General features: G+C 33.1%; 1 protein-coding gene and 1 long non-coding RNA gene across 4 annotated transcripts in view; one reads left to right on the forward strand and one right to left on the reverse strand.

Annotated features, from left to right (window-relative positions):
* Window positions 1-408: 408 nt before the first annotated feature.
* LOC141556456 (uncharacterized) lies at window positions 409-12,716 on the forward strand. The gene is made up of 4 exons (XR_012486535.1): window positions 409-497; window positions 7,294-7,518; window positions 10,731-10,876; window positions 12,394-12,716. It is a non-coding gene; the product is annotated as an uncharacterized LOC141556456 (long non-coding RNA).
* MBIP (MAP3K12 binding inhibitory protein 1) overlaps window positions 3,793-13,159 on the reverse strand; it is a 32,917-nt gene continuing 23,550 nt past the window's right edge. For all 3 annotated transcript variants that reach the window (XM_074290597.1, XM_074290598.1, XM_074290599.1), the window contains 2 exons: window positions 5,809-5,847; window positions 3,793-4,354 (listed from right to left, as the gene is read on the reverse strand). In XM_074290597.1, coding sequence (XP_074146698.1) covers window positions 4,247-4,354; window positions 5,809-5,847 — 147 coding nt within the window. In that variant the 3' untranslated portion in view covers window positions 3,793-4,246. The remainder of the gene's footprint in view (window positions 4,355-5,808; window positions 5,848-13,159) is intronic.

Below are 13,159 nucleotides of genomic sequence, written 5' to 3' on the forward strand. Positions count from 1 at the left end.
CTAAACCGAGATGGGTCAGTTCCTTTTCTCTCTCTCCTTCCTTCCCCAAAGTAACCAAGGGTGGGTTTGGCAGCAAATGAATTTGCTACTTAATGCTGTATGGAAACATAGTCTTTATTGATTAGAATGGAAACACCAGAGAGCCGTGGGCAAAATGGCTGCATGGTACAAGGCCAATTTTGCAAAGAATAGATTTTTGAGGACTCTGTTTTACACAAGAGCACAATCATTCAGATGTAGTGATGTAAGGAGGTTCTGGAGAGTGATGTAAATAAGATAAGGATTCTCTTGTTATCTTTTGGGGACAGACAGAAGTCTCTTCCCAAAAAGGAATTTCCTGCTGGCATTTGGTCTGAGTAGATTAGAATGAGGGCTGTAAAACCCCAGCCAGCTCAGATAGCCCAAACTAGTTTGACCAGATCTTGTATCAAAGGTCCAAGTCCCAAAGGAAGTTGAAGATCAAACAAGGAATATCAAGGGGCTACCGCCATCAACAGGTACCATTACAATTTTACTGCTGTGGAAACAGGAGGAAGATGAAAGGTTAAGTATCTCACACAGCTAGGTAGTGTCTGAAGATGGATTTGAACTCAGGTCTTCCTAACTCCAGACCTAGCCCTGTGATATTGAGCTTTCTATGAATAAACCATTGCAGCAGAATGTTATTGAGAGTACTACCACAGGTCTCAGAGGCTAAACTTTATTCGAAGTGAAAGGAAAATGAGGAGAGTACAGATCCTTGGGTCACACTGGAATCCAATAAATTCTTAATCTCATCCTGATATCAATTTTTTTTGGCCACAATTTTGTTTGTATTATGAATTATCATTTCAATGCTTGTTTGTATCTTTTTAAACAAGTCTGCTTCTACTTGTTGCATTTATTTCACTAATGTAAGGGGTTTCTTTGGTCTTAAATTTTTCTCTTCAAAACTTTTATCATAATATTTATTCATTTTTTTCTTTTACAGCTTGATTTAACAAAATCTGCAAATAAAGAAAATTTGATAGAAAATAATTAAGGATACTTGAAGATTGTTTCTATCAAATTTTCTTTTAATTCTAGTTTTATACCTTAATTTCTTTTCATTTTTACAATTTCATTTCTAGCAATTATATTTTTCTTCACTTTAATTATTTGGATGTTATTTTGTCATTGTTAAAACTATTCTCTTTGGTAAGTTTTCTTTGGAAATGTTTTCAAATTTTGTGGGTTAATTGCAATGAGCTGATCCTATGCATTATTGGATCATTTATGAATGTTAATTCTTGTTACTCAATGATGTCAATGACAATGCCAACTGTTATAACTATCATTTTAATCTTTTTATTTTAATTGTTTGTCTTGTTGCCAATTTGCATTTTTAGGACATTTTTCTTGGCAGAAAAAAGCGGTTCTACCGTCTGTTGCCAGTTGTCATATTATTTTCAAAATTAGTCCTTCTTTTGTGTTCCTTTTTCCCTAATTAAAAAAAAAAATGTAGTTCTTTTCTTACCCATTCTGAGCTTTAGTATTTAACTAGCATTTGATTATACCAATTACTGTCCTTGTTTCTACATCCTACATGTAATTTTAATTAATAGCTTTTGTTTTTATATCAATTTATTTCCCTCCCTATTTCTCCCATTGAATCATCTTATGTAATAGAAATTAAAGAAAAAACAAATTTAACAAAAACTAATATATACATCAGCCACATCCATAGACCCACTTTTGCAGTACAAGGAGGGGAGTAGATTTTCTCAACCCTTCTTTCTGTAAGGATCAAGCTTGGTTCATTATAATTATGACATTCAGCTTTGTTTTTTCCATTTACATTGTTACATTGTCTATGACCTCACTTCCCAGTAGTTCAGGTAAGCTTCTTATCTATTTCTATGAAGTTATCATATTTAATATTACAAAATTTCATTTCCTTCATGTGGAACAACCTAGCTGCTCTCCAATTGATTAAGTTTACCTTTGCTTCCAGTTCTTTGTTCCCACAAAGTGTTCTAAATTATGTGAATGTTATGTGGGACACTGCTTTTCTTACACCTCCTTGAGGGATATATCTAATAGCAGAATTTCTGGCAACGATCACATCTTTATCTCTAATTCCCTAATTCCAAAATTCTAACTTGCTTATTTAGGATGGTTGATTTAATTTATAACTCTTTCACCAGTGTCTTAGTGTAACAGTATTCCCAAAGTTCCTTCAACTTTGACTTTTTTTATATCTTGTCATTTTTCCAAATTTGCTTATTATTTCACCAGCTTTACAATTTAGGATCCATTTTTTCATGTTAGTTTAATAATAATTTAAGGTACTTTAAAGAACTGTCATATATTTAATTCTTTACATATTTTGTAATATCAGATTCCTATGAGATGATTTTTTGACATTGGTATTCATATATCACTCTAAATTCTCTTCTAGAACTAGTTTCATGAAAAAACTATGTATCTTTAAAAAAAATTTAAGTTGTTTGATGAGTACTTGGGGTATACACATTGGCCTCTTCAGAAATTTATTTTTTTCTCCTCAATGGAATTGTTCATTGTGTCATCAGAATTCCACTCTCAAGAGATAACTATCCCAGTACAATTTTAGAAATGAGCAGAATGTTGTCAGAACAACCAATACAAAGTGAAATGAGCAGAACCAAGAGAATACCGTATACCATAATAGTAGTATTGTATGATTATCAACTGAAAATAACTGAGCTTTTTTCAGCAATATAATAATCCAAGATAAGGCCTTACTATCCATTTCTAGAGAAAGAACTAATAGAATCTAAAAACAGATTTGCTTTTTATGCATATTTTCTTTCAAAGTATATAACATGAGAAAATGTTTTCTATGACTGCACATGTATAACAAGTCAAGCTGCTTGTCTTCTCAATGAAGGGGGTAGAGAGGAAAAAAGGGAGAGGGGAAGAGATTGAAAATCAAAATTTAAAAAAAAAATGTTAAAATTGTTTTTACATGTAATAGGAAAAGAACAAAATGCTAATTTTAAAAATTAAATTAAAAAAAAACTTATGGTATACTTAATAGTTTAACCTATTCCTTTCCACTTCATTTCCTGACATGTTCAGTTTAATTTTGATGTCTCTCTTATGGCTAACCTGGAATTTCATTTGCCTGGTCCTTGTCAACAGATAAGCAGTTCATTATCTCATACAAAAGGGGGGAAAGGAACAGTTAATAACAATATATGTATTTGACTAGAATAGATGCTTTAAAAATCTCTGCTAAAAATGCATTAGTAGGGGCAGCTAGGTGGCACAGTGGATAGAGCACCAGCCTTGAATTCAGGAGGACCCGAGTTCAAATCTGGTCTCAGACACTTAACACTTCCTAGCTATGTGACCCTGGGCAAGTCACTTAACCCCAGCCTCAAAAAAAAAAAAAAAAAAAAAAAAAAAGAAGCATTAGTACAAGTAAATTTTTAATTCTGCAGTATATTTAGATGGGAGATCTTCAAACAAAAGGCCAGGCTTATCATATTAGAGAGTAAAATATTGAATCTGTAATTCTGATTAGTATATTTTTTCATGCCTGAAATTTTGAAATATTGGCTTAAGCTTGATGTTTTGAATTCCATTAGTTCTGTTTACAATTTAGTAAAGCTTAGCCACATCTTTTAATTTTACTGCTTCATCAATATAAAAAGAGATGAACCACTGGATGGACCACAAGATGAAGCTAGATTATTTGTTAGAATATAATAATCTTTAGGAAAAGGTGGCTTATTTATAGATTAAATGTATCCCAGAAAGTTTAATTTTAAAAAATAAAGCTACAAAAAAGTTCCAATTATATTTATTTACATGAAAAATAGTATTTTATAACAGACATGCTAAAAACAGGACATGTACTATTTAAAAGAAACACACAATAAATATCATTATTACAAATATAAAATTTTTTAAAAAAATCACACTAGTGAAAATTGATGTTTATCTTCTTGGACCACAAATAATTACAGATAAAAAATACAATTTTACAAGTTAATTTTTATTAATTTTCTTCAAAAAAATGCTAAAACAGCTCCTTCATAACAAAAAGGAATAATTTTAGACATTTCCATTTTCAAAGCATTCACAAAATAGTTTTAAAGTAGATTAGTAGGTTTTACTGGACTCACTTCTGGCAAAATTTAAAGAACATACTTGAGGGGAAAAGTCTAAAGAGAAATATAGTAATTAAACAGTTCCTTAAGTTACAAATGTTAACAAAAATAATAACAAAGACACTTCATTATGGAAGTTGATCAATGACCTTGGATTCTGTTTCATTTGATTTCCTTAGCAGAGCTTGCTTAAGGGCACTAATTTTCTCATCAAGTTCAGCCAACGAATAGTTTTGCTGTAAATAATAAGGACACAAATTATTGAGCAATAACAAATTATATTTGGCTTTAAGGTTTACAAAATGCTTTTTACATTATCTTTGAGGACTGGAAGCAATTTAGGTTTTTTGGGGCGACATCTGTACTTGCTCTCAGTAGGAAATGGTCACCCACCAAATGGAAGACTAGCAACTAAACTTTTTTTTAGAGTTGCTCAGGACATTAAAAGTTTCAGTGATTAATCCCAAGTCACACAACTAATACATGTAAAAGGCAAGACTTGATCTCAGGTCCTCAGCATGACTCTAAGGGTGGTTCTCAAAACCACTAAGCCATAATCTTTTCTCAGTGCTAATTTTGTTATGCACAGTCTATAGATGAAAAAAACTAGGCAAGACTTTAAATGTCTAAAGAGAGTTTTCAACACATTTTAAATGGCCAGTATTTTTCCTCTCAAATGGGAAATTGATTTTGAGCAAATAAATATTGATATATATAAGGAATATAAAAAATAGGGAAAAAACAGGAACAGGAAAAACAAATATGAAACATTAAAATTCATTATTTTTTTATTTCTATCTTAATTTTTATTATAAGCCAGTGTTTTTTTTTTTCTGCTTTTTTTTTTTTTTAAGAATTAAGGCATTCATTTATAAAATAGGCAATATATTTCTTCTTTTACCAGTTGATATAACTTTTTAAAGCAAAAGTAATTTTTTTGTCCCTGTCAAAACTAAATGTCTTCCTATGAAATTGTAGTGCCTTAAAGAGACAGTATTACACGTACACATAAGAAAACACAATTCACAATTATTAATACAAAATAAATGCAAAGCAGTAAAGGAGAAGAGAACACTATTAGGTAGATTGTTCAGATAGGTGTTTCTCATTATCTTTATTTTTATAGTTGATGAAACTGAGGCAGACAAAAGTAACGTGACTTGCCTAGAATCAAACAGCTAGGAAGTATCTAAGATCAGATTTAAACTCAGATCTTCCTGACTCCAAAACCTAGAGTTCCATCTATTTTGCCACCTAGCTGCTTAGTTTAAACTTAAACTTTTTCCAATTTATATCAAACTTTGGTGCAATTTTAAGCTACTAGAATTTAAAACTGCAAGTGGTGCTAAAGCTCAAAACTATGTTAAGACCTGTACATTTAGGAATCATCCATATAATTAGAATACATGAAAGCAAACTAAGTAATTTCTATTGAATACTCTCATTATATAAAAAAAAAATCAGGTTATTCAAAATTGTTTAAAACTTTCTATATTTAAAAAAAACCCCAACAAAACAAAAGCCATCATTCATATTTCACTATCTGGCTTTTCTCTTAGGTTAATTCAAATTGATGACATTTCACTCTACTAATACCAGACAATTAAAATAAGAGGTTTTTAATAATGTGCATAATATAAAGTAAAATCTACACATTAGAAGCTGAAATGAAATTAAGTTAATAACTTACTTGTGGTGGTTGCACTTTTCTTCTTTTTCCAGAATAATTCTAATGAAACATGGGGGAAAAAACCAAAAACCCAAAGTCATTAATTATTTTAAAATGTGAGTGGTCAATTCTGCTCTAGAATACTTGTAGAATATATAATTTATGAATCTCTAAACAAAATTTCCAAGACAGATTTCTAAGAGCAATATTTAAGACAAGCATAAAATATTAGGTGCCCAATTCAACAAATATTTTTTTTTTCATTTCACACTATATGTAGAGCACTAAAGACAGCATTAAGCTTCACAAGAATAAGTGAAGACAGAATAGGTCAAACCCTAAAAAGGAAGTAATCTTGCTCCTAACCCCTCCTAATGATGAATTTGAGAGACTGGAGTCAGTAAAACAACTATGGGAGCTTTCTTGTTTCTATTCTTCCTCCTCCTCCTAGAACAATGACTAAAAGAAGGATGACAATGCCTATCCATCTCTCAGAGGTACAATGAGGCAGAGAAAGCTCAGCCTCAGTCATAGGTTGCATGAAGGGAACAGGGAACTCAACTAAAGTGGCATATGATTATTTTTACTTTTAATTAAGAAAACCACAGGCTTGGGAAGAAGGGTGTGTGTGTGTGTGTGTGTGTGTGTGTGTTTTTCATAGTTTTTTCTGAGTAGGAATTTATAATTCAAAACCTAAACCTAAGGTAGTATTATTATTCCCCTATTACAGATGACAGGGACAACATAATGGGCCTCTGAGTTAGTTTGAGGCATAAAATAGGCAAATTTTTGAGACCAGCCCACCCCAGGTCATGTGATTTGCCTATGGTCACAAAGTAGCAGGAGAGGCTAAATCTTAGATCTCTACCAAAAGAGACAAAATTATATGGAGAAAACATCAAATTAATACTGACACATTATCTACTAATGCTTTCTTAAGGATTCATTTCAATTATTTGTGAAGTATCTACTATATTTGCAAACATTATAATACATGCTGAGGATAGAAAATTTTAAAATGCCAACTCTTTCCTTTCAAAGACTTTATATTCTTAAAGGGGTATATGAAATGAACAAAAACTACCTATTTACATATGCACAGATAAAAAGGGTAGAGAGTAAAAGAGACTCTGGACAAAGAATTCTAGAAAATTTGGGGGAGGTAAATGGGTAGGAAGATCTAAGAAGTAATCTACATAATGCCAGGGCGACAGATCATTTTTTTTTGTTTGTTTTTGGTAGAGGGATGAAAAACAAGAGGTTCAGGAAAACATAACATTTGCCAACTTTTCGTTGAGATGGTACTTCCAAAGACAGGCAGAGCAAGTACTCTTAAGGTTATACTTGTCTATATTCAGTCTCACACATCCCCAAAAATAGATTTTCACATGCTTGGTGAAAATGAAATATTGTTCTCCCAGTTGTCTGTTCACTTTTTGGAATCTATTGCACAAATGGTACTTTTAAAAGTTTTTAATTCTTAAGCTAAAATTTTATATACTGTAGAAACCAAAATCCAGATCAACCTTCTATACATAATGGCCTAATCCAGGGGTCCTCAAACTACGGCCCACAGGCCAGATGCGGCCCACTGAGGACCTGTATGCGGCCCACCGGGTTATGGCAAAATCATACCGGAAGTGACATTCGACCTAAACTCGCCTTAGCAATCCACACTTCCGGCACTGGGCTGAGGCAGCAAGACAGAGTGTGAAGCGATATCAAGGTAAGGTGAGTAACCAGGCCAGGGTGTATGGTGTGGGAAAGAGAGAGAGATGCAGAAGACAGAGAACTGATGGCCTGCGGCCTTGTAAAGTAACAGAAGCCACCACAACAGACAGGCGCAAGGGATGTTCAGTGCATGCTGTGCATGTCATGGCTGCTGCAGGAGGAATATATGGCCTGTACGGGAAATGGAGGCATCACAGCGCAGAGGCAGCTTGGAGGAAGTGGGGCATTGCAGTCTTTATGTCACTGTGTGGGCAAAGTTATTGCTGGTATATTGTTTTTGTAGCACTGTGTATATATATATATATATATATATATATATAGGTATTTTACTAATAGCAATTTGGAATCCCTTAGAAATAATGTCAAGTAAAAGAAAGACTGACTTGGAGTGTAGGATATAGGTATTTTACTAATAGCAATTTGGAATCCCTTAGAAATAATGTCAAGTAAAAGAAAGACTGACTTGGAGTGTAGGATATTCAAAGAACAGTGGACTTATAATTACTTTTTCATGCAATACAAGGAAAGAGCTATATGCCTGATATGCCAGAATATAGCGTCTGTGTTCAAATATAATTTGCGTCAACAATATGAAACTCAATATAAAGATAAATATAATTGTTTGGTTAGAGAAGTGAGAAAAGATAAAATATTAAAACTGAAAAATACATTGACAACTCAGCAAAATATTTTTGTGAAACAAAAGCAGCTAAATATTTCATCACTGCGAGCAAGTTTTCAAGTGCAATAGCATGCACTGGCAGACCATTTATTGAGGGAAAATTTGTTAAAGAATGCATTCTTTCTATTGCCAAAGAGATATGTCCAGAGAAGGCTGATTTATTTAGTACAGTGAGTCTTTCAGAACCTATGATTACACGGAGGATTGAAGAAATGGGAGACAATCTGCATCAGCATTGGCAAAACTCCACAAAAAAAATTTCATATTTTTCCTTGGCACTCAACAAAAGCAATAATGTTCCTGATTCTGCACAACTTATTAATTTTATTCATGGAATGAATGATTATTTTTTTTCAGTGTTTTAAAAATGATCTTTTTATTAATTTTATGAAAAACAGATCTATGGAAAGAGTATGAACACAATATTTTTAAATTTGATAACCTTACCAGGTTGTAAACTTCTTAGGATGTTTCATACATTACTATTTACTGCCTTCATAGAACCTGTGCTTCCATGTAAATATTGCTTGAATTAATTGTTAGCTATTGTTCATCCTTCAATCTCAAAAAAGACCAATAACATCAGGAGGAGGATATCTTGACTTAAAACTGAATTCAATTTTAGTGAGGCAGAGCTGTGCAAAGTAATCAGCTTCACGCTTTCTTCGAGTCAGAGTTCCATGGCAAGACATAGGTCAGGATGAATGGTTCATTAAAAGAGTAAATTATGGAAATGTAAAAGAAGTAACTGTTTTAAATATGTATCTTAATTCGAAAACACTTTCTAAGAGTTTTTTTTATTTTATGTATGTTTTCTAAACCTCACTGACTTTCTTTCTTTTTTTTTTTAATTTTTTTTTATTAATTTTATAATTATAACATTTTTTGACAGTACATATGGATAGATAATTTTTTACATTATCCCTTGTACTCCCTTCTATTGCGAATTTTTCACCTCCTTCCCTTCACCCCCTTCCCTAGATGGCAGGCATTCCCATACATATTAAATATGTTATAGTATATCCTAGATACAATACAATATATATGTGCAGAACCGAATTTTGTTGTTGTTGTTGCAAAGGAAGAATTGGATTCGGAAGATAAAAATAATCTGGAGAGAAAAACAAAAAATGCTAACAGTTTACATTCATTTCCCAGTGTTCCTTTTCTGGGTGTAGCTGATTCTGTCCATCATTGATCAATTGGAATTGGATTAGCACTTCTCTATGTTGAAGATATCCACTTCCATCAGAATACATCCTCATACAGTATCATTATTGAAGTGTATAATGATCTTCTAGTTCTGCTCATTTCACTCACCATCAGTTGATTAAGTCTCTCCAAGCCTCTCTGTATTCATCCTGTTGGTCATTTCTTATAGAACAATAATATTCCATAACATTCATATACCATAATTTACACAACCATTCTCCAATTGATGGGCATCTGTTCATTTTCCAGTTTCTAGCCACTACAAAAAGGGCTGCCACAAACATTTTGGCACACACAGGTCCCTTTTCCTTCTTTAGTATTTCCTTGGGGAATGATTATTTTGAAGTCATAGAAGAGCTTGCTGCACTGCAAAGCATCAAAGGAGCAATTACAAGAGAGAATATCTATGAAAAGGTTTGCCAAACTATGAATGGCTTGGAGCTGGACTGGGCTAAGTGAGGCTAAACTAGCCAGTGTGACAACTACTGGTGCCCCTAGCATGGAGGAGTCTAAGAAAGGAGTGATTGCTTGCATTAACTAAGAGATAGACAAACATAACCATTCTCATCCAATAGCCATACACTGCCTCATCCACCAATAAGCGCTGTGTAGTAAATCACTGAAGTGGGACTTTGTTATGAAAATTGTGGTATCTTGTGTTAACTTCATTAGAGCTGGTGCAATAATCAATTTCAGGAATTTCTGTCTGAGCTAAATGTTGAGTATGAAGATGTTCTATATCACACAGAAGTCCATTGGCTGAGTTCGAGGGAGAGTTTTGAAACTTTTCTATGACAACTTCCACAGATTACAACTTTTCTGCTTTCAAAAAACAAAGAAGTATTAGAGCTCAATGATGCAGAATGGAAATGGCACCTTGCCTTTCTGACAGGTGTAACAGAGCTACTCAACAATTTCAATATGCAACTTCAAGGAAAGGGGAAGCTTATCTGTGATATGCAATCACATGTCAAAGCATTTGAAGTAAAATTAGGCCTCCTCATCAAACAAGTGAAGGAGGAAAACTTCTGCCATCTTCCCACAACTCAAAATCTGTTAGCAGAAAAACTGCTGATTGCATTCCCAAACAAAACATTTTCTATTGACATTGAAAATGTGGATACAATTTACCAAATGAACTAGCTAAACTTTAGCCGAATTGTGACTCTCTGAAAGACTCATTCAAGTCAAGCAGCCTTCATAATTTCTATGCATCTCTCCCCTCTGAGACATATCCTCATTTCAGGAACTATGCATTCAAAATGGCAACCATCTTTGGCAGCACTTATGTCTATGAATTTTTTATGAATTTTTCTAGAATGAAACATTTGAAATCTCCAACCAGATCAAGACTAATGGATGCACATTTGCATCACTTGTTATGACTAGCAGTGACAAATGTGGAACCAGACATCGACCATCTCATTAGCCAAAAGCAGGCCCACAGTTCCCATTGAAATACTGGTAAGTTTGTTGATTTAACTTTACTTCATTTTAAATATTGTATTTGTTCCCGTTTTGTTTCTTCACTTCAAAATAAGATATATGCAGTGTGCATAGGAATTTATTCCTATAGTCCGGCCCTCCAACAGTCTGAGGGACAGTGAACTGGCCCCCTATTTAAAAAGTTTGAGGACCACTTGCCTAATCAATACTCTGTTCCTAAGAAAAATCAAATTTGATGTAATTCTAACAAAAATTTAATAAGTGTATACTATGGACAAGGCATAGTATTAGGCGCTGGAGAGACAAACATAAAAAGTAAATAATTGTCGTCTTCAAGAAGCTTGCTTTCTATTAGGTAATATTTACATAAATGAGTAAAGGTAGCAAAAGGTATCTTTCCCCTCAGGAAGAATGGAAGAAGTGGGAGAGAAAAGAAGAGTGTCAGTAGGTTATACCTGAGCTGAGCTCTGAAGGAATTAAGGAATTTCAAAAGATAAAAGAAAGGAGGCAGTTCACTTCCAGGTTTAGGGAACAGCTTGTACAAAGCCACAAAGATAAAATGTGAAATGTTAAATTGGATCAAAGCTAGCAAGCCAGTTTGCCTGGAGTATAAGATGCAGCATGCATCTAAAAAGGTGGTAGGAGCCAGATTTTCAAAGAATTTAGAAGTTTTATACCAGAAACAAAAGGGAGCCATTGAAGATTTCTAAAAAGGGCAGCAATATGGTTTGACCTATTTATAGTAAGAATCATTCAGTAGATTTCAGAAGAATATATTGAAAAGGAGAATGAAAGTAATAAAACCTCTTAGGAAGTTGTTTCAATGTTCAGGACAAGAGGCCCTGAACCAGGATAATGACCCTGTGAATGGAGAAAAGAGAAAGAAAAGTGTTTTAAAGAAAGACTTGTTAAGATTTAGTGAGGAAAAAATTTAGAACTCAAAATCTTACAAAAATAAAACTATCCTTACATGTATAGAAAAATAAAAAAACTATTTAACAATGACAAAAAAAAGACTTATTAGTAAGTGACTGGAAATGAAGTATAGAAGGTAAAAGATGAAAGTCAAGGATAACTGTGGGTTAGTACCTACTTGAATAGTAAATAGGATAGGAATACTCTAAAAATAGAGAAAAATGGACATGTTTAGAAAAATATATAAATACGGTCCAAATCAGATACATCAAGTTTAAGGTGTCAATCTTAGATGAGATACCTAGGAGGTAGTTGGTAAATAAAACTATATGTATATAGATATAAATTGGGAATCATTTGCATGATAATCAAATCTATGAAAGGCAGGCTATATATCTTTCAATGTTCTGACTACTTTGCTAGGTAGAATTTCTAGAAAGGTCAAGTCCACAGAGGATAAACTGCATAAGTAAGATCAATTTCTTAGAAGGAATGCTAGAACATACAAAGTTTTAGTATGATTTAATATCTAGAATAATATCTGACAATATTGCAAACCAGATTAGTAATTCATTTACAGAAGAGGCACAGGAGAATATTTAAGTTTCCTACTTTTACAGAGAGGCTTGGAGAGACATCAACTGATGCTGAGTGCAGAAGATCTCTGTACACTTCAATGTTGTATGAAGATGTATTCTGATGGAAGTGGATTTCTTCAACATAAAGATCCAACTCACTTCCAGTTAATCAATGATGGACAGAAATAACTACACCCAGAGAAGGAACACTGGGAAGTGAATGTAAATTGTTAGCACTACTGTCTATCTACCCAGGTTACTTATACCTTCGGAATCTAATACTTAATGTGCAACAAGAAAATGATATTTACACACATATATTGTATATGGGTTATATTGTAACATATGTAAAATGTATGGGATTGTCTGACATCGGGGGGAGGGAGTGGAGGGGGGGGATAATTTGGAAAAATGAATACAAGGGATAATATTATATAAAAAAAATTACTCATGCATATATACTGTGGGAAAAAAATTCTAAATAAAATAAAATTAAAAAAAAAAAGTTTCCTACATTCCTATGCAATCCCATAATTGCAAAGGATTCACAATCTAACTGACATGAATACTGCTTCCAATTATGTAAATTTCAATTTATCCATAACAATTAGATATAAATTCTTGTCCATGCCCTTCCTCAACAACTTCAAAAAGTTTAATCATCATTCTGAAGAATTCTGGCTCATTTGTATTTCTCACCCTCTGTATGTGATTGGTCCACTTCTTTTTTAAAGAAACACAATCTCAAAAAAGAATTCCCTCTAGTCATTTTGCCTTTCCTTGTAAACTTCAAGTGTCCTTGCAGGAC

Source organism: Sminthopsis crassicaudata, chromosome 2 (genome assembly GCF_048593235.1).
Source record: "Sminthopsis crassicaudata isolate SCR6 chromosome 2, ASM4859323v1, whole genome shotgun sequence".
Taxonomy (NCBI): Eukaryota; Metazoa; Chordata; class Mammalia; order Dasyuromorphia; family Dasyuridae; genus Sminthopsis; species Sminthopsis crassicaudata.